The 22,673-nt window shown below is 35.3% G+C and overlaps 1 protein-coding gene across 2 annotated transcripts; it reads right to left on the bottom strand.

Annotated features, from left to right (window-relative positions):
* Positions 1 to 2,634: 2,634 nt before the first annotated feature.
* LOC149418011 (uncharacterized) lies at positions 2,635 to 22,673 on the bottom strand. 2 transcript variants are annotated; one of them, XM_089639596.1, is made up of 6 exons: positions 22,074 to 22,673; positions 6,126 to 6,216; positions 5,325 to 5,657; positions 4,929 to 5,076; positions 3,906 to 4,774; positions 2,635 to 3,795 (listed from the first exon to the last, which is right to left on the bottom strand). In XM_089639596.1, the coding sequence occupies exons 3-6, from the start codon at positions 5,334 to 5,336 to the stop codon at positions 3,226 to 3,228; spliced, it is 1,599 nt and encodes a 532-aa protein (XP_089495722.1). In that variant the 5' UTR covers positions 5,337 to 5,657; positions 6,126 to 6,216; positions 22,074 to 22,673; the 3' UTR covers positions 2,635 to 3,225. The 2 variants fall into 2 exon arrangements, with proteins under 2 accessions (XP_089495722.1, XP_089495721.1); XM_089639595.1 differs by lacking the exon at positions 22,074 to 22,673 and adding an exon at positions 10,636 to 10,876.

The following is a 22,673-nucleotide window of genomic DNA, read 5'->3' on the forward strand; positions in this document are numbered from 1 at the left end:
AATAGCCTAGAGCGACGGGTTTGTGGTCGGTGACAGCTTGTCTGACCGACGGACTTATGTGCAATGCTAAACATAGTAAATCTCAAGTATGTCCACTGTACCTAGTTCAGTGAAACTACTTGCATTGTCTCAGTAACCTATCTTCTCTTTAATTCATCCAAGGGAAAACTAACATCTAAAAGGGAGTTTTTAGATCGCTTGGAAGCTTCGCACCCACCTTCATCCTTAAGGTTTGTTTCACACTGGCAACATAGCAGTGCGATTCAGCCGCGTACATCGTTTGGCATTTAAATCAATGTCTAATTCGCTAATGTGTAATAGCCCTGCGATTTACTTACAAAACCATGAATGCGGCTGAATCGCACTGCTAAATCACTCTGCTAAGTCACCAATGTGAAGTTAGACGTAGGATGTTATTAAAAACAGTTGAGGATGTTATTAAAAACAGAGTGCAAAGGAAGATGATCCCTCTGTTTACTGCATTCCTACGGCTCTGGTTCCGCATTGCTGTTTATAGACAGATTCATTCCCAACTTCCTTCACAGAACAGGTGTTAAATGTTAGTCTTCAAATCGATGCCTTCTTGCGCAATGGTAGAGCGTTCTCCGTAGCAGGCAGCGAGCGGAGCGTGCGACCATCGAGTGTTTTTTTTCCTGGCATCAGCATCCGAGGGAACAGCCGTAATTGAAATTGCCATCATTAAAAATCATTGAAAATTTGATTACACGGATGGTCAGAGTGAAATTGTAAAACAAAGAAAAGTTATATGAAAGTTTAGGGTTTTTTTTAAAATTTTATGTTTCTGCCTTTCACCCTTCAAGGGTGTTCTAGACCAGTGTTCCGCAAACTTTTTGTGTTCAAGGTACACCTATCAAATCAAGAAATTTTAGAGGTACACCAAAGAAAAAAGCTATTTTTATTTAATATTTATTTATTACTAAAATCAATATACCTAATACGAAAATATGTTTATTGAGAAATGTGAGCCTGTTTAACTGAGCAAAGGAGATCAAAATTTGGAGCAATCGTTGATAAGGCTGCTCTCATCTCTTGATTGATCGTCCCCAGGCGTTCTCTTTTTATCGATTTAATAGTAGTGAGAGTTGAAAATCCCAATTCGCATAAGTAGGTTGTGGCAAATGGTAATATATTTTTTTAACAGCACGCTTTGAAAGCAGTGGATACTCATTTTTTATATGCAGCCAAAAATGTTCTAGCTCTACTTTGGAAAATTTAAGTTTTAATGTCCGAACAGTTTTTAACTCTATGAATTCTTCCTGCTCGTTTATCGGTAAGTGTCCAAGGGAAATGTTATCCGAGAGTGGATTTCGTAACCAGTCCATAGGTTGTAAGTCACACTTAGGAAAATAACAGTTCATTTTTTCTGCTAATAGCTCCAAGTGTTTCACTATAAAAGCCTGCACTTTGTTTCTGAATCGGCAGCCATGACATTTGGAAACAATTCATTACTACCATTGACAGCGTGGCTGATCCATAATACCAATTTTGTCCGAAGACGTTAAAATATAAGAATTCCTACCTTGCATTTTTCTGTTGAGCGAATATGTCCGCCATATATGCAAGTTTTACTACCAATTCTTCTTTTTTTAAACACAGAAGCAAAATCTGAAACCCTGGGCCTCTAAAAACGTCTGGGACTCATTTTTTAGCTCGTAAATCCGAAATAGCACTTTTCCGCGAGAAAGCCATCATACTTCTGTATGAAACAGAAGTGAGTGATATTATCTCTCATCTGCTCCCATTTGTTTTCTTATCATCTTCACAATACCTTGATTTTTTTCCGCGGCACACCAACTGATGACCACGGTACACCAGTGTGCCGCGGCACACACTTTGCGGAACACTGTTCTAGACCATCATTTCAAATTATGGGGATAGGGAGTATGAATTTATATTTTAATTTTGTTTAAATTGGAAAATTTCAAAAGTAAATGGAAGATTGGGAGTCAATTTCAGACTTAGAAGAGATGAGATGTTGTATGGAGGGGAGGCAATTTTAGACTTGATAGAAGAGAGGATATTTGTTTAGAGAGGGACAACCAAAAAAAAAAGTGATAAAAGTTCCCACTTCTAGACCACAGAGTGCACAATCTGGGGAGTCAAGCATGTGCATTTTAAAAAGGTGAGAAAGAACGGAAGAATGCCCAATCCTCATTCAAATAGAAATTAAAAAGATTAGGGTTAAATTAAGACAAATTCCACCTTTGATCATATATTAGAAAAAATTTCATGTTCATACTAACTTTCATATTACATATATCAGATTCAATAACACCTGTATTATTTCTTCCAACGACATCATACATGCGTGTACTACTGGTTTGAACCTGGACGTGCACGCCCCGCTGAACACAACAAGAACACTGCCGTCACCGAGGACACTGGATAATTGCCGTGCACGCTCTGCCCCGTTAGAAATTAGTTTTGCCCAGTTAGCAATTAGAGTGGGCACTCAGGCTGTACACAGGCCTCATTGGTGTGGTGCACTCTATTGTTTCTTCACATAGTTATGTGAAATCGTTACAATATAGTAAACATGCAGGGGCTACTATGTGAATATTGGGATTTGTGTACATAATATTAAAAACAGTTTTTGTGCAAAATATTTTTTTAATCTTTCAATTATTGTCCAAAACATAATTTTGTGACTGAATATATTTTCGGATATTTTATTGTTTAAATCATTACTTAGTTCATTAACCTTTACCAAATAATTTTTCTCCCCAGCGGAGGGTACAATAGCTATTATTCTAATAAATTATAAAGTACGGTTTTAATTTTTCATTCACACGATTTTATGTGCTTCTATTCAAACAAAAAGTAAATGATTTACAATATTATAATAATATTTTATTAAAACAAGTAGGGACAACAGCGTGGTTAACCCAATAATATCTTCTAAACATAAACATTTCTTAGTTAATTACCAACTAATTCACCTTTAATAATAAATGTCTATAAATAATATGCACAATTATTTATCTATGACAATTCTCTTAGCCCACACAACAATGTGTGAAGATTACAACCGTTTCGACGGATCTCACCTCTTACGACAAAAAATACATGATTGAGTGGAGACATATTTAAACAAAGAACTCTATTACTGTCAATTATTCATTCCAATCTTGTATTTTTCTGTTACGTAAATACGTATTTTAAAATAACATTCAACGTCATTAGTTATGACGGCATGTTTTGACACTATGTCTTATTGGCGAGCACTCTTAAAAAGACATCCCTCAAGAGCTTGGTTTTCTTCTCCAGGCGGACGGCTTGTTCCCTCAGCACCTCGTTCCTAGCTTCCATCTCGTCTGCGGCGTTGATGGTCTCCAAGTCCTTCCTCTTCCTCTGGTAGCGAGAGCGCCTGGAGGCTTCGTTATTCTTGTCCCTGCGTTCTCTGTACTTGTCTTCATGCGAGGCCACCGAGTTATTATCGTCTAAGTATGTTCCCGAGCTGCTGACACTGTCCCTGCGCTTGGGCGGTCTTCCTCTTTTAGCCGGAGTGTTCAATCTGTCCAGCAACTCTTTGGCTAGGCCGGTGGTCTTCCTCGGTGTTGATACATCGCTTATTTTGGACTTTTTATGCGACACCCTTTCTGCCAGGGGCGTGTAAGACTCGTCAGAATCCTCGCTGTCTAGCCGTCTCTTCCTGATGTTGGACTTTGGAGTGTCCGGTGGAGTGAGCTCGTACAACTGGTCGTCCATCAACCTGGTGTCCGTATGGCCGGATACACTCGAGAAGCAAGAAGAAGTAGAAAGATTGTACGTGTCCTAAAATATAAAATAAAAGTAATTAATCACACTGCCGAAAGAGCGTCAAATGAAGACCATCTATAAATCGTTATAAAGAGACAGAGTTGAATTTAATAAGTCATTCTTACATTGTTTCTCTTTAGAGTTGGCATCATGGGATATATATTGTCATTTTCTAGTTGCTCAATGGTCCGGACTACATCAGGAGTGGTGACCACCTGATCACTGGTCCAAACAGTAGTAGTGTTGCAGTTGCTCGCTCGTTTGTTCATCTTCAACTTCAGCTTGAGTTTATCAGGTCGGACAATCTCTACCTCCACGGGACTGGAGCACTGCGCTACCGGTTCGTCGTCGATAATAATAGTGTCAATGATAGTATCATTGTTTTTCTTAACTTCTAATGGGGAGAGAACGATGCCATAATTATGAACATCATCGTAATTCAAGTATTCAATCTCTGGATTCTCCATCTTATTATTATTTAAAGTATCCACAAAATATGTATTTTTATTTTCAGGTGTGGAAAATATGATAGGTGTTGTAGCACTGAATGAATATGCAATATTTTCATTATTTTTCGATGCATATTCGCTTACACTGGTATCATCTGTTGGCCAACCTTGTTGGCCATTCCAGGTTAAAGTTTCTTGAGGAATAATATTCACTGTCTCAAATTGCTCAATTTTTTCTTCCATAGAATCCATGCTATCACTGGATGATATCTCGATAGTTTCCTCGTGAGCCGGCAGATCGTCAAACACAAAGGTTTCGGGTTTGACCTCATCTCCGTTCTTGTGATAGTTGTTATGAATATCATCTCTGATGTTGTGATCCATGATGCCGCTGGCTTGATCACCAAAACTCATAGAGACTTGGTTTTCTGCTAGAGCAGCTCCCTCAACCGAAAACTTTAACCATTCCTCAAAATTATACCCCGGGCTGTCTTCGACTTTGGGAATTTCCAAAGAGTCACGAATAAAGGAAAATTCATATCCATCTGAAATTTAAAAAAAAAAACATGTAAAATGAAGTCAAGAATTCTGTGTCAAATAGAATCAACGAGCCAAATTGAAAGAATTGAGGAAGTCATCACATAAGTTGGTGTTATTAGGAGTCGATTGGTTGGCTCATAAAAGGAAGGGGTTATGTACCAGTAAATGCCGGGGTCTGTAGGTTGTCTGTCAGTGGTTGACTGCACCACTCGTTCAAGTCCTGAAAGTCTTCGCAATTCATTGTGGACTTGTTCTTTTCCTTTGCCAGTAGTGTAATATCCTGAGAGTCGTCGGTAATCAGAAGGTCCTGAGAGAAAAAACAATGACAATTAAAAATCGTCAAAATTTTGTGATTTTTCCACTTCATGGCTTCATGTCGACATGTTGCGTGATCAACCCTTCATGTGCGCGGTAATACTTAGCCTCAGGTTAAACAAAACATTCCTTAGTTAAGATCTTGCTTTCAAACGACGGCAATTCTTGGATAACCTGTAAATATCACAGCACACAAAGAGTTAATGGCATTGTGACGCAGCGTCGAGGTCTTAGCCTTACCTGAGAGAGCATGTTCAACCCGAGATCGAAGTCGGGGCACTTGAACTGTTCCGCCAATAGATTGGACAGATCGGTTTGCAGCTCGGTGAGGGTTTGGTCGTGGTACTTGGGATCGGATAGAGATGGGACGGCTGGATTTGGGCTGGGACTGAACAGAAGGGAAAAGGTGTCTGGATTCGAGGCAAAGAACAGTGTCTCGTTGGTCAGTGATGGATCTCCTTCGGTCAATAATATTTGCTTTGTCTTTCTGTCCTCCTTCGCAGTAGCTTCGTTTGTTTCCTTGACTCCAAGAGTTGGAAACGAGCTTGGTTGTCGTGAACATCTTGAACGGGACTGCTCAAATAAAATCAAAAAGAAAAAACATACATAATCCTATTGCACAACTAAATGTGACAGTTAGTGTAATTAATGTATACAGTGGGGCATCTGAAACATTCCAATAAAATGAATTCAAAACATTCATATAATATAATAAATAATGAAACAATAAAAAATTAAAATAAATTGTGTGAATATCCTCCAGGATGCTCAGCAGGAACACAAATTTATGAAATTAAATCTAAAATCTTAGATGTAAAACTTATGTGGTAAAAATGCCAATTTAAAATTTAATTAAATCTAAGATCTTAGATGTAAACTTAAACTATAGGTTATTTCTAAATTTAATTAAAAATAACTTATTCGTAATACTTAAATGGTATTTTAAATCAAATTAATTATAACTTAAATTAGTTATCGACTAAGTAAAAGTATTTTATAATAAGATTAATATTAGAATATGGATTGATGGATTGTACTTACATTGATTGATTCTCCGTCGAACTTATATGAAATGGTGACGCCTTAAGCGACCTGCCAGGAAACCAACAAGTTAGTTGAACAGTCCCTCAACCTGAAACAACACAAAACCAAACATTAATACATCACTAATACAGTTGAGATCACATGAAGATAATGGAAACAAGAGAGATATGACCCCTTTGCTAATAATACTACTTGTTGATTTGTAGTGTCATTTTTGTTAAAAATAATATTGGACAATATAATGCCCATGAGGTGAAAGGATAAAAGCGACATTTAGCAGTATGGTAGTTTAGCCATTTATCCTTTCCAGTATCGATATATACACGGTTGTCCAGAAACTCCTACTGCAAGCGGATTTGGTGAATAACTTAGTTTTCAATCTTACCATTTAGATTTTTTTTTGGCAATCAAATGGTTAAATAAAAGTTTTGAAACCGCGTCTATGTATGCTTTATTGTATTTAAAAGACATTAAACAGCTATATTCAACCCCTGGTGACCACATTTTTCGAATTTGATATGAAAAATTCAATTTCAGTATCAATTTACTCGACAATGAAAACCCAAATAATTTTTTTTTAACACAAAATCAACTCCAAATGTGATGTAGTTTCCCCGCTTTTGCTATGAGTTTCTGGACACCATGTATATTAGTGCGGGGCCGCTACAGTATGGCGAAAAAATAATTGTCTTATTTCAATTCGTGCTACTGATAAATGTTGTCTTAGGTCTTTTGTTAATTAATGTTATCATCTGAAAATTAGTTAAAAAACGATTTTTGTGAATTATTCCCCAATGTGAGGAAATAGTTATAATTATAACAATATTTACAATCAAAAACAGTTTAAGTCATAATTACTACAGAAAGCATAAATAAATGTGATCAATGATTCCGGCACGAAGTAACGAACTTAACACACTTCAGGCGGGTGACGGTGATCTTTTGCGCCGGCAGAGCGCATGGTGACGGGCTAAAATAAAGGTCCCGCGCGAATTATATTTATTTGTTTTAAATCGCTATATCTTCGACAATAATGAAAACATTTTAATAAAAATTTCTACACACTAACTTAGCATACCCAAGCTATAAAATGACTAACCAAAAATTTACTCATTTCAATAAGTGTCAGGTATTCAATAATAAAAGGTCCTCCTGTTGAAATACCGATGTACATGAAAGACTCAAATATAAATATGAAAAGAAGAATTGTATTGCGATTTGATAATTATGTACATATAGTTGGGACCTTTAGAAAGAGATTGGCATATAATATTCACACAAAAACATTTGATAATTTATTATTTTCTGCCATTGAAATGAAGCCGGCGCAAAAGGTAAAAATACCCTTCCCGTCCTTAAGCAATAATCGACCGAATGGGTAGAAATACCTTTCCCGTCCGAAGTGTGTTAATAATGTCATATAAATACAAAAATAATAAATGGTAGTTGTATCTACCAAATCTATAGATTTTATTAAACAAGATCTCATAAATAAACATCATTTTACCAGAATATTTTATAGAGACTGCAAACATTGAATATCAGCATATTTTCTCAAACTTCAAAGACATTTACTAGCACGCAATGGAATTGCGAAGAAAAAAAATTGGCCCACTCTAATGTGTATTTATGTTTTTTACCAATGCTATCTATATCTTATTGCTAACTATAGCCTATGTTATTAACAACTTATGGCTAAAAGATTGCATCTACCAGTTCACTGATCAATAATACAAAATTAATATATGACGTACAATGCATTTGACCAACAAACATGATGCTACGACCTATGACCAATCTGCACCGACTATCAGAACGGCAGAGCCAATGAAGATTATGCATTTGGTGTGTGGGTAGAAATGGCTTTAGGCACAGCTGCCTTTCCCCCTTCGTACTTCCCGCATGGGAAAAACATTTTACCTCAATGACTGGAGTGACTTAAAGTGTCTTGACTTAAGACGGAAAAATGGAAATTACATTGCCAGCAGAAAATATTTGCAATTGCCTAGAATTACCAAATGAATAAAAAAAACTGTACAAATTTCGTGACGTAAGAGCTCACTATTTGCGTATTTTCATAGATATTATCTCTTATCATGACAAATAATGGGGAAAAAACAAAAGAACTGGGGGGTTACCGGAGTTATGGACTGAAAAATTAATTAAAAATTTTATCAGATATTTATTGATTAGATTAAAAAAATAACTGTACAGAACAAAGCTCTGATATCTATCATTGCTAAATAACATTAATATTTAGCATGCATATATTGTTTGTCCAAAGATAAGATAAAAAAAGTCACATCATCAATAAATAGAAAGGTAATAATAATATTGCTAACAGCCGACATACGTTTCGAGAGGGGAAAGTTGGGTGGGGAGGGAAAGGGGGGTTTGATGACGCACGCGGATCGGCAGTGACTTGTCGGAACTTGCCTCCGCTAAATAATAGGTGAACTCAAGGTAACTAGATTACATTGACCTGTTTAAATCCATTTGTATTTGTTTGAGATGTTACTACATCCTTTTGGATTTCGCGTGGGATTACGGAACAGTGAAGTAATGCTTAGATTTTTCGAGAAAATTACGAAAAATTTATTTTCTTCTCCATCTCAGACGGGGAATTTTTGTTTGTAAAGTTTGAAATATCAATTTTTGGCAGCCGATCAAGACGACAGGGGAAATTCTAAACAAGATAATAATAAAAATACTTGTATACTTTAAAAAAACACAAAGGTCCGTAGGTATAAACAGTTTCACAAACAGCAAATTATGGGAAACAAGGAAAAAAGCAACCGCAAGTGATATTTTGTCGTGTTTATGTGTTTATACCTACGTAGCATTCATTATGTGTGCCAAACATTACAAAATATCGGAAGTACTGCCATGTTTGTTTTTTTACTAATTGAATAATCATTTCGAGGTACAAAAATATCGAAAATCGTGTTTGTTTTTCGCGATTTTCGATATTTTCGATATTTTTAACCTTTTTATTTTTAACCCTTTGAGTGGGGTGTTGTGTGGAACAATGAAGGGAATCCACAATCCAATAAATATTATGATGATGATATTAAGGGCCACACAATTTAAAAAATTCACAAAATTTAAAAAATAATTAAAGCTAATTTTGTAGCTCTGTGAAAGTTCTTTTCAAGTTCTGTTATTATTTAATTTCTGTGAAAAAACTGGCCAAACATGAAATGATAATAAAAAATTTACAGAACTTAGAATGAACTCTGTAATTTGTTGAATAATTGTCCAAATTCTGTGCCCTTAGTAATATTGAATATTTGACAAATTAATGAAGAGGGGGCATGGGTGATGCGTACCTACGTATTTAATTACTTCCCCACTATGGCAGTTAGGAGGAAAATGTCTGAGATAATTTAAAAATTACACTTTTTCATAAAATAATATCGCGTGGCTTTTTGTGCAAAGGTTGAATTATGCTGGAATTCATTATTTCATACAGTAAGTCATTTTATTCAAGTGTAATTTAATACTAATGTAATGATAACATTATAAGTCAGAATAATAAATATATTTATTTTTTTACGGATATACGAACAGTAACATAAAATGGCGGGCATCCGGCTTCGCTGCAATTACCGGCTAAAAATAATTACAGTAACTGCTTCAACAAAGGTAAATAGTTGGGGATTTCCACAGATTTGCAACAGAATGGAATGGGATGGTGGGGGGAGGCTGTCAAGAACAGTTTTATAATAAAAATCAAATTACGAAAGTAGAATAAAATTATGCGGCTATAGATATTATGTTGCGTTTTAGTTGATCGAATCAGATTTTCGCAATTTTACGAGACAAAGGAACTGTATTTAAGATTGAAAGAGTAATTTACTGCAATACAATTATCGTTGTAAAAATATATCCATCGCAAGCCACTTGCGGTTTTAGATAATTATCCCAAAAATATAACAGAAGTCTGAATTACATAAAAGACCAGAAATTACACAGTTAAAATAATGAGGCTACAAAAGGTATTTCCACCTAGCTATATGCATTACTTCGAATTTCCCCATTAGAGAGATCACACTTCTTGATTCTCGACAAAAACAGCTTGAATTAGATCAGATAATAAGGTAATTATATAAGGTATAATATCATTATCCCTTTATGTTCGTATGGGAAAACCTGATAATCAGCCACTAGCTACCATATTGAATTAACCTAAGTACAAGAAAAAATGCACATTCCATTCCAGATTTGAAAGAAAACCTCAATATGTGTATATTTTTAGTTTTAAAAAAAAAAACTAATATTGGTGGAAAATTGAGTAGGATCGATAAAATAATGATGATTCATTGTTAAATAATGTTTTCAATGTGTAAAGTAGGATTCTGTGTTATGGAGGCGTTAACTGAATTTAATTTAAACAAATAGCTGCTACGACGCAAAACAACCCACCCTTGACATTCAAGGATAAATGCGTAAATAGGGAGATAAAGAGTCTATAGTTACGAAGTATTGAAATGAAAAAGTTACTTACGATTTTGGTGGAAGCCAGCCACCGGTATTGTTTGAACACAAGAACCAAAAAAACATGCACAGAACAGCGATGAAAAATAAGAATAACCTTTCGCTGAATATGCTTTTAATTAATTCAATCCTTTAGAATATTTAAAATAAACTTTTAAAGTATTATTGTTGAATATTGAGCGCCGTGTCAACTCTCAAAGAACGGAAAACGCGTGCAAAAAGCCTGAGCAGCCGTAAAATATTGTGCAATAATCGGCGGGGAAACTTATAAAACGTAGTCCCCCACTCCACACGGCCCAATATCGCAGGCCACATGGAAGGGGCGTCTGTGACGTCACGGAGAGATCCAACCAATAGGAGGCCGGCAAAGTGACGACATGACGAGCTTAATGAAAGAAATTTACAAAATCGAACGATCTAACACAGAGATGCTATGGGATAATGAACTCTGAGTTCCTTTCAGTAGAGCCCATTATCGCATCGCATTACTTTATCAGGTGGATTTTATTAAAAGGGGTCGATATGATTGCTGAATGGATAAAACTAGCAAACTTTGCGGCAAGAATTCGAACTTACAGTGTTGTCGTGGGTGACGCATATTATTTTCTATATCAAACATGTTCGTTAACGACCACTCTCATAGATGGCGATACTTGTAAATGTTAACTATCCAAATGTATGGCCGGTATTGATGAAGCTTCCCTCTTCGGGTTCATATACCTATTATTATTTTGTTTTGATGAATTCGCCTCTCTGGTCACGAGTGTAGTCTAGACGGAGCCGATAGGAATGTGCGAGCCGAGTTGTTTTCATTTTAGCTGTTAAAATGAGTGTTCCGTATAAATAGGTGTTCGACAATTTACCTTACATAGAACCTGACGCGATGGACAGGGAAACCTATTTTATTGTGTTGATGCATAGACTACTACATCAATGTGTGTGGGGATACGGCAATACGGGGGATTCTCGGAAATTCTGACAAAGAATAATAATATCTAAAAATATAATAGAGTTTGGCAGGAGTTAATGGCAGCATTAATGAAATGCGTAACCTCTAGAAAATTGATTTACTGTCAACATAAGCCATTTATAATAAATGATGTTCCTCTTATAAAAAAGTGCTGTTACCAAAATGATCATTTTATGAATAAATATTGGTAAATATCACAGACATAGGAATTAATAGACGAGAAGATAAAGGCGAGGGGTAAAATCAACTGTTGAAGAACGAAGGGAGTGAAGATGACTGTGATTCGTCAATAAATCAATCTGACAGTAAATAGGCATCTCGCATTATAATATCACCATTTACTTCTTAAAAGTAAAATCTGCTTTGAATGAATAGACATTTTTACATGGGAGCGCAAATTACTCGCCACGTTATGAACAAATTTGCGAAGTCCAAATTCGGCAAAGTAAGGCAGCTTCTATATTCAGAATCGTAGTTAGTTTCAGAGTATTTAGTTAAGACACTTTTATAAATGTTCATAATTTACTTCCCAGCAACCAACCAGCTTTGTGTTTCGCGTCCAGACGTTTCTCGATGTGATAGTAACAACTGATTCATATTATACGATGTGAATATGCTTAAAATAAAATAAAATAATGCTTATATATGGAATGTAATACGACAATTGGGTTTATTCTCTTTTTTCGCATCTATTTTTACCAGTTTTCATAGTACAAGTAAACATTTTGCCGTGTTATTTCGTAAAATGAACCGATGAAGCCTCGACCATAGTTCGCACAAGAATGATGACGTCACGTTTTCAAATATCACTTGAGGCCGTACGCGAGCCCAGCCGGCTCAATGGAACCGGTATGGGGAGTGGGGATAATACGCTTTTAATCACTTAGGGCAGGTCTACTAATATTCATATGTCTATGGTAAATATAAAGAAAATGACACGTATTTTACTTAAAAAAAACACTTATGACGGGTTGGTTTACGGAATTTGAACAATTCATAAAATATTATATTTTTTAATGCGAATTAAAAATAATTTAATTTTATTGGCACAAGAGTCCAAACTGCTCCCAACCGTCTGGAGAGCCAGTGAGACTATATCTCCAATTGGGGTATGTTGTAAGGCTGAAGGTAGTGGGGAGGGAAGGATATGAGGTAGAGGAAGGTGGGGGAGTACCTGGCTATTCAGATCACGTCACCAAACCCGGCTAAAGCAATTTCAAGCAACGTTTCAATTCTGAATGGTGGTCTTACACCAGAGCGATACTGATAGTATCTTCCACTCTGATGTTAATATTCAAGTACTGTGAAACAACCGGTCCATGATAAAATAATAACAGAACTTAAGTAGAACTTGAATTTTAATTCTAAAATTCGATGAGTTATTTAATTTAAAATTTTTAAACATAAATATTAAATGATATTCGTATTTTCTTGTCTTGCCATGTTTTTACTTTTTTATGTGTATTTATTCTCATTCCTAAGAAAAGTAATCTTGATACAGTAAATTACGTTAAAATAGTTTTTATTTTATTTTTGTTTTGTAATCAAACCTAAGAACCTATTTCATGATCGAAGGTTAATTTGTGAAATATTAACCTACGATCTGAAGAAAAAATCGACCATCAAACTTTGGCATCAACATCGATGGCCGCCAAGCGAACAATTGATTTTAATTTCAAGTTGAAATAACTGCATTCAAATTATGCATTATTTTCCTTTTCCGAAAACTGAAATATGTACTTACATCCCATTATTATTATCGAACTACTTCACAGTGATTTTGAATTACATTTTGCGAATTATAAGCGTGTCCCTATTTACTGCCGCAAAAGAAAAACAGCAATATTACAAATCTAGAAGTCGTCAAAATAAATATATCGGAGCTTCCTGGCACGAGTAAATCAATATGGTAAATAATTAATTAGGTACCTACAAAACATTTAAGGGCATTTGAAGGTGGAAGGTGATCAACCTAATGGAGTAGGTACCGAGAAGAAAAATGAATTCGATCGATTTTCGTCATGGTAGGTACCTACTACGAGCAAAGTAAATTAGATTTTTATTTGAGTAAATTTAACAAAAATACTAATTATGACGTTAATTTAGCCACTTTAATTTATTTATTTTTGAGAATGTTGAAATCTTAACATTATTAATTACATAATATAATGATAAAAATAGAATTATGCAAAAAAAATTCCGTCGGATGACTTACTGAAGTCAGTTTGCCAAAAAAATCAGCCCTATTTTTTTCCAAAATGCGTCATGTTTTCCATCTATTGCCGTATTCTATGATCTCTATCCACTATATCTTTATTTATTGTTTGAATACAGATTATCCATACATATTATTATTCTTTGAAAGCTGATCCGATGACACAGAATCGCGTGATCTTATTATGTAACTAACCTAGCCTACCATGCTCACTTCCTACTAACCAGTTTATATATGCATTAGGTATGATGGCGAGTTCTATATTTGCACCCATTGTGTTGGTTTATTATGTTTCGGCGGCTTTTGCCATTATGTTGTTGTGATTATCAGCTCTATGTCTACTCGCTGATTCGTCCCCGTCACGGCTGAGGTTTTGGACAATAAGACGTGGGCCACGTCACCGGATCATCTGAATTAACACAATATGACAATGATGCAATAAAATAATGATATTAATATTGCATTTTTCTTTAAGAATTATACTTCGTAAACAAAGCCACCAACATCAAACATAATTCCGCATGAATTCAATGCAGTTTATACATAGTATTTGATTAGTTACGCTGGAATAGCGGTACCATTATTACGGTAGATAGATAACCTGATGAATCAGAATACTTTTGAAAAGACATGAAAAGTGACTAGGAAAATACTAGGTTGTGTTAGATTTTTAGGCTAAAATTTTTTCATAACTCTTCAAAGGAGTTCGGATTTGTCATATGCAGCCATTATGGAAATATTATTGTACAAGTTGTATTATTGTGGAAGTACCAAGCCCATACCAAACCTACAGATCAAGAGATCTGGGGTGTTGCCATCTTGGGACATTTTTTGTGCAAAAGTACCTGTATAGAATTATTTTGCGTGTGATGACCAAGTCATAATATATTTTTCATATTATGGTACATTTGAAAATATAACTTTGGTAATGTTTTGATACTTCTCACCTTCTTCTAATTCCAACTACCTTCGGCCTCAAATCATATACCCTAATCGAGGATCTCGTGAGAGTCTCACGGGAGTCTCACAGGAGCAGTAATGCGGTATTTACATCTAAAAAAAACAGATCTGACGTTAAACGTAGATGGGATGGGCCAGAGTGGTCTGACGTGTTATGTTTTTACTCGCTTCCATCATCTGCGTACGGATTGATTTGCAGTAGGTAGTTGCCGTCGCTAGTTCACATTTTAGTTCCGCACATCATTTTAAATGCAAACTGAGGAAGAATCTAAATCGTATTCTCAAACTTCCACAATATGACATTGTTAAGAACAGTTTTAACAACAATGGTTTAATTTCACAACGAGAGTGATATTGATAATGTTATCGCTGATGTGTTATCATTTGCACGACAACACTGACAGGCCCACTAAATTCCTGATTCCTCAGCCAAGGTTAAGTAGAACGTAGGTAAGTACCTACTTACTTATCAAATATCTTTTTTTTAAATAGTTGCCATGGAAATTATCTTGCTGAGGAATATCTCATAAGATTCTCGAAGTGCACTAAGCCAATGGGTTGTGGGGCTGAAGGAGCACGAAGAGGCGAAGGATGTGGAGTAAAATAAGGTTTTAAAGCACCTGGCTATTCGGATCTGGTCACCAAAACACTATTAACTAAACTAACTATACTAACAGCGTCTACCACTCTTAAACGTGTCACAAGAATGTAATCAAACATACTAACTTCGGTTGTTTGTGATCTGATGTGAAATATTCCCGCGTGAAATTATTCACATCCAAAATGACGTCACATCCAAATTTCATATTTGATGAATTTAACTTTCAAACTCTGTAAAGGTTCTATTCAAGTTCTGTTATACTTTCAGTATTGATAAACAGCTGGCCAATAATGATATAATAACAGAACTGGAATAGAACATTCACAGAACTTGAAAATCAACTTTGAAATTTGATAAATTGTTCAAATTTTGTGAATCAGCTGGTCCTATATATTCAAAATTGATATTGAGAACAATTCAACACTGGGTAGGTACTTAGGTACCAAAACTGTTTTGTTTTATTAATTAATTAATTAATGATTCTATATTTCAAATGTGTATTTCTTTTGTTTAAATTTTTAAAACATGATTTTTAGGAAAATATCTGACGTATCTCCAATTTGTCAACAAAAAACACAATTATATTAAAAACAAATTTGACAATACATATTTGTTTCTGAAAGGAAACGCTCTTGAGGCAAATATTTTAAACATACTTTCAGCTTTGCAAATCTTACAATTATAATATCCCGTGATTTATCATGGATCTGCGTCAGTACTTATGTTTGTATGTGAAATAAATGGAAATAACATGCATCCAAAATAATATGCAAAACATTATTTCAGCACACCGGGTTTCAATTTCAAACCCGCGACCTATGAATTCGGAAACCCGACATTTCCTTTTAGTTTGGAAGTGACTCGGCATTAATATTATAACTGCATTGCAAACAGATATTAACTTAGTTTGATCACTTGTTATCAACATGGCTAGCATACACGGAAACAGGTATTTTAGGTACCATTATAAGCACGATCAATAATAAAATTGTATGTGCGAGCCATTTCTGAAAATCGTCAGACGGCCTCCATTAAAATTTGTGTAAAAATCTGCAAGTCATCGTTTTCAGAAAAGTTGTTATTTTTCACTTAAAACTTAATGGATTTTGGGCAATGCCATTAGAATATTTTGGTTATGGGTCTTAGTTTACAGCAGGATTCTACCAAGCCACTCGTTAATAATTATGATAACAAGTTCATTATCACCGTAAAAAATGGCAGATATGAAACAAACGTAAAGATAAAATACCGTTTTCTTAATTTTCTAAATAAACTCGTCTTGGAAATAAGTTAGATCAACAAAATGTTTTCATCTTCATAATAGCAACGCCAATTATTGCGATTTACGTGACTATTCATTTGTACACCAAATTAATTTTAAGATATTAAAACTTCATTTCCAATGAACTTTAGCATAAGAAACTTCTGTAGCTTGACTACAGTTAACTTGTATATTTATATCTATCATTGTTTATTATGTAAAAGCTGTTTGTTTCTTACAAATAAATAAATAATCACGCCGTTTATCCGCACATTCATACATACTCTATTCACTCGATTTTTTTCAAAACCAATAACTCCAGTAACTGATCCAACTGTTGACAATACAAGAATAGGGCGAATAGGCCTCATTTTCGCGTTATGTAATTTTATAATTATCTTACAAGCATTATTTACGTAGACATATTATTATTCCAACACTTTTTGACACATAACAATGAATGTATTTCTCCATGTTTCATCAGCACAAAATAATCAGTTAGATAAAAATCGTTTATACCTAATGCTGCGTATACATTTGTGAGATGAGCCACAAGTTATGGGAAAGGAACGAAGCAACCTCAAGCGGCGATTCGCGCCATTTGCGGTTGATTCGTTCCTTTCCAATAATTCGAGACTCGGCTCGCAAACAATTCGCGCCATATTGAATGTAGTCGTGTTTAAATATAAATCACTTTATATAATAAATAATGCCAACTCATTCATTACTCACCACTGAATGTAACGAAGACGAGAAGGTATTATGTAAATTTAAGTACAGCTGTATATTATTGTGCTAGCGGGTTTATTTATACACGTATTTCTAAATAGTATAAAATAAAGTCGCTATCCGCGTCTGTCTGTTTGTGCGCTTACTTCTTCTAAACTACGCAACGGATTTTTATAGGTTTTTCACTATCATTTGGAGAATTTCTTCCGGAAGGTTTATGTATATAATACATGCATATTATATTTATAGAAAGAACAGAAAAGTCAGTGTTTAGTAATCAAGTCGAAAAAAAAATTCGGGCGCTTACATTGCTAACGCTGGCTACACTTTATGAGACACATTAAAATAATGTACTACGGAATTATACATCTTAAAAAGGCCTACAGAAAAGAACACGATGGTATACGTCTATCTCTTAAGGATAATCCCTAGCAACGACGGGTACACGCCAGCTAGTATATTATATTTAATTTAATTTTTAAAAAGAAAGACAAACATTCCCAGGTTACGAATAACCCAACAATGTTTGAAAATCTCCTACTACCACCACAGAAAGCCGAAAATGTTGCTTGTGTTGTGATGGAGGACTTAGCCAGCCGAGGAATCGAACACGCGACGCTCGGGTGAGACCCAAGCGCTATGCCCACTCAACCACTGACCTGTCGAATATACGTCATTGATTCAAAGAATTTGAACAATTCTTCAAATAATCTCAAATTTAATATTCAAGTTCTCACTGTTGGTCCCCAAATCCCCAATTGGGGTATATTGTGAGGCTGACGGTAGTAAGGAGGGGGAAGAGAAAGGTGAAAGTATCTTCCACTCTGGAACGTGTCTTAAATTATGAAATAATACAAGTTCATCAAATAAAATTCCTTTGCGCACGCCGAGATTTAACCCAGATTGCTAGTCGAGAACCTTATCATTCGACCACGGAGCCCGTAATAGATGCTTGATGTAATTAGTAGAACAGAATTCATCATGACGTACCAACATTTTTCGCAATCTATTTACCCAGAAGAATGGGGTGGGACTTTTTTAATCTATTTTTCGCGTACAAAGTTCAAATCTAAACTTTCGTGCTGAGGTCAGGTGAAATCGATGAAAATATCTTAAATTTACAATGATAATACGTACAAACATGTCAAATTCAGGATATTCATGGGTGCGCCACTATTGTATCAGTTCCTCTTTTTGCTCGCTAATGGAGAACATATCCGATTTTTTTATGTGATACTTCAGAAGAGCGCCCCTGTCTGCACAGTGTAAAAACAGGGGAACTACATCGCCACTCGGTTGCGCAGTATTGTGAGGAGTGTTAAGGTAGGGGCAGTAAGAAGGGATTTATTAATGCGGGTGAAAGAGGAAAAACAGATGCCGGTAGGTAGTTCTACGTACGATAAAAAAACGAGTCGAAGAAACGACCCATTCTCGTGAAGCCAACATCAACTGTGAACGTTAAGTTGATCAGTGCTTGAAATCCTGATAAGAGTATTTTTTATTAATGGTATCACTCGGCTTATCTTAGGGCGACATAAAACTCTAATAACGGGGGTTTGCTCGACGCTCACATTTTAATTATTTCTGATGAACGTATTACTAAAATGTCTAATGTTTCTAGAGGGATCCCTACTACTTAAGATATTTATATTTAGATTAATAAAAACAGAAGCTTACCATTAAAATAATTTATGTAAAACTGTTTGGATTTTATTTTTCTAAACGATGAATTAGTAAATTCCCGAGGGAAACCTCTAGAAACATCTAAGATTTTAGTAATACGTTCATCAGAAATAATTAAAATTCACCCACGGAAAGATCGATTTTCTAGGCCTGCTAGGGCAAAGTCGACCGTAGGTAAGTCCATTACGCCGGGCCGCACGCCGAAAATTGTTTTACACGACTTAATTACATAGGTCAAATTCAACCGCAGGTCTGTCCTTTACACCAGAGACGCGCGTCGCCTATTTTTTTGCACAGCTGCTTCACTTACGTCGTTAAGATTCTGGCTTTATTTTCGGGCATTGTCTGGTACGAAAACATTTGTGAGCCGAGCTTCGAATTATGGGAAAGGAACGAAGCAACAGCAAATGGCCCGAAACGACGCTTGCGGTTGCTTCGTTCCTTTCCATAATTCAAGACTCAGTTCCAAATGTATACGCAGGAAGTGTAATATCGTAGTAGATTGTCAGATTGGTGGATTTGAACTTGCATAGTTTACACTTAAAAAAAAAAAACAATGTGCACAAGCTAAAATCGTCAATTTCATTATCAGGTTAAAAGTTACACATGAAATTTCAGAGATCTCTAAAAAAGTAGAGTTTTACATATTATTTCCCGAGGTTTTGAATAAGTGTTCGAATTTTGAATATTACAAGAAATAAGCGAATTGGGTTTCAGTGGCGGCGTTTTTCAACCCACAACGAATTCTTCGAATTTTCTTCAAGTCGTTGATTGAAAATTGATTATTATATTTTGTAGCACTGAAAGGTGGATCGTAACGTGCCATATTCAATCAAATAAGCTCGGTAAATTCATTGTGGAATTTACCATCACTTTGGCCAACAATCAATGCTGGTAGAAGGAACTTACGGGCATACTATCGCTTTCTTGCGAATATCGTGGCCTATTGTATCGTAGAGTAATTAATTACTACAATTAGGTAACTCCGAAATCAGCGCTTTCGAGTTAATTTCACAAACAATATGACTATTTCCTCACCCATGTAGGAGAGGAGAAGGTATGCAAGGAGATAAAGTTATAGTCCCGTTTGTATGTAACTCGAAAGTTGTGATAATTGTCTCTCGATTTGAGACCTTTTCAAATCAGGGTTATTAATCTTACCTTATCAGGAAATCAGCAAGAGTTTCATGAAATATGCAATGGTTAACAGTTCTCCACACTAGTGAGCAAATTATTTTATTACAAATGGAAATGATTGTAGCTAAACATTAGCTATTAAGGCTGCTGCTCTGCCCCGAATATAAAAACATATTCTGTAGGTTTTCATGTTTTGATTATTAATTTAAATTCGTTAAGAGCGACCGATCGGCGTGATTTTAGTGGTAGTTGGAAGACTTTCAAGTGACATAGGTTACTTTTATCTCGGAAAAAACATTTCATTCCCGTGGGATAATTCTTTTTACAGTAATTTCTCCCTAATACCATACGAGCGAAGAGGCGGGTACAGGCTAGGGTTATAATAATTCATAGATTAAGGAGTGTTGTTTCGGAGAATTTGAACAATTCGTCAAATTTCAACGTTTATTTTCGGGTTCTGTGAAATTCCTATTCAAGTTCTGTTATTATATCATTAGAGGCTAGTAGCTTGACAGAACTGAAATAATAACAGAACTTGAAAAAATCTTTCACAGAACTTGAAATTTGACTTTAAAATTTGAAGAATTGTACAAATTCTCAGTAACGGTTCCATGATAACTCAACACAGTGACAATTCAACACACTTTTAAAAAGTGATATAAAGTCATTACAAACGATGAATTTTTTTTAACCTAACCTAACCTACTTAACCCAGTTAATAAAGTTTTTGTTTCATCACTTTCCGTGACTTTATATAACTTTTTAAAGATGTGATGAATTATCATTGTGATGATTTATCCGGTCACCCTCCGTAACAACCAATCCTTAGCTTCTAAGCGCTAATGTTAACGAGATTCTGTACATAAATAAATTAAAAAGTGATTCGCATACAGATATTCGTAGAAGGTATACGCTACCGAACAGAAAATCCCCTAAGTGCTGTGATCCATACCGATTTGAAAGAAAACTGATGAGATTGATCACCTAAAGGTTCGATCAATACATTTTATCTGAAGTAAGATAAAATTGACCTTACTTTGAGCATATAGACATGCCCACAACACACTTATTTCGGTTTATATCTTTTGTGGTATATGTACAGACTTTATACGCAATGTCGGGGGATACTGGCGAGGCGCCGCTGAGCGAACAGAATGGGCTGATGACGTCACATTGCCAGAAAAAGAAAGGAGGTTTCGCTGTTGCCATGCGCCATACGTTGGTCCACGTTGGCCGGTAATGGCGGAACACGGTTAGAGCGGGAGGATAATCGAGGGGGGAGGACTGACAGAGAGAAAGGAGGGGAACCTGTAAGAAGTTATAGAAATCGAGGTCAATATAGATTAGATTTTATAATTTGCATGCACTATGCAAACGCATCCTTTGAACAAAACAGAGAAGTATTTTAATGGAAATAATTAGTTCTATAAGTAGGTACTATGGGTATGGGGCTTGTAAATTCTGCAAGGATTTAAATTTCAATATTACTGTTAGTTTTAAGAACATTCGGGTAGGGGTAGGTACTTTTCGCCTAGTAACAATCTTACTAGACTAGAAAGTGTTACGGCGGATAAATGATGTGGTTATATATTATTATTTGTTCAACTGATGATGTGTTCTAATAAACGTGTGCGCACAATATAAATATATGTATATAAGGTATATGTGACTATTTTGTTTGCTGTTTTACCTATCAAATAATAAGTGCAAATAAATTGTGCATTGATTTTAGTTTGGTATCAGAAGCGTCAAAGTCACATGATTCATTTGACCCAATAACAAACACGATGAAAAAAATACACAGACGAATAAAGAAGGTAAACATGTGAATTTTTACGCTTTTATCGCATAGTTAATAATAAGATAACAATGTAAGGAAGGTAGGTACTTACATGGTGGTAGTTTTGAGTAAGTCCTGCTTAAAAACAATATTATTCTTGGGGGCGCAATAACAGGAACCCTGCATAAATTTCCCACGAAATGTTCTCTTGGTCTGGTGGTAATGATGCACCCCAATTTGATGAATGTTTCTGTTGCTATTACTTCTTGGAATAATGTTCAGGTCACCGGGCATGTTAGGGTAAATGTCCCTGATCGCAGCGAATCGCATCAACCCTCTGGGTTCTCTTAAAATGTTTTGTATTTTTATTTTTGTAATCGTAGTTATATCCTTATCAATTTATTTATGCCTTATACAATCACTTTATCACAAACAAAATATATAATATAATAAGCCAAGTCTATTGTTAAATATCCTCAAAAGTGAAGCACGCAACTACAAAGTAGGCACTGCTATTTTTCGCCTTAAATATCTTCCTAACCTCGAAACCATCAAATAAAAGCTAAACAACTTATCAGCAGCTTGTTTAAAACTCCAGTATTCATATATTGAATGATTTTCCTTTGTCAAAATCGTCACTCAAACTTCCGATCTTTAAATATTCCATTAAATTCACGAGAGCACAGAATAAATGCTTGTACTTTGTTCGAAT

The sequence above is a fragment of the Hesperophylax consimilis genome, chromosome 14, assembly GCF_061612785.1.
Source record: "Hesperophylax consimilis isolate HC1 chromosome 14, BYU_Hcon_1.0, whole genome shotgun sequence".
Lineage (NCBI taxonomy): Eukaryota > Metazoa > Arthropoda > Insecta > Trichoptera > Limnephilidae > Hesperophylax > Hesperophylax consimilis.

What these genes read in the sequence shown, in the direction of transcription:
- LOC149418011 (XM_089639596.1), bottom strand. An exon ending in ACAGACCCCGGCATTTACTG is followed by an intron (nt 4,775 to 4,928) that starts GTACATAACCCC and finishes TTTAAATTTCAG; the next exon opens with ATGGATATGAATTTTCCTTT. An exon ending in CAACTCTAAAGAGAAACAAT is followed by an intron (nt 3,796 to 3,905) that starts GTAAGAATGACT and finishes TTTATATTTTAG; the next exon opens with GACACGTACAATCTTTCTAC.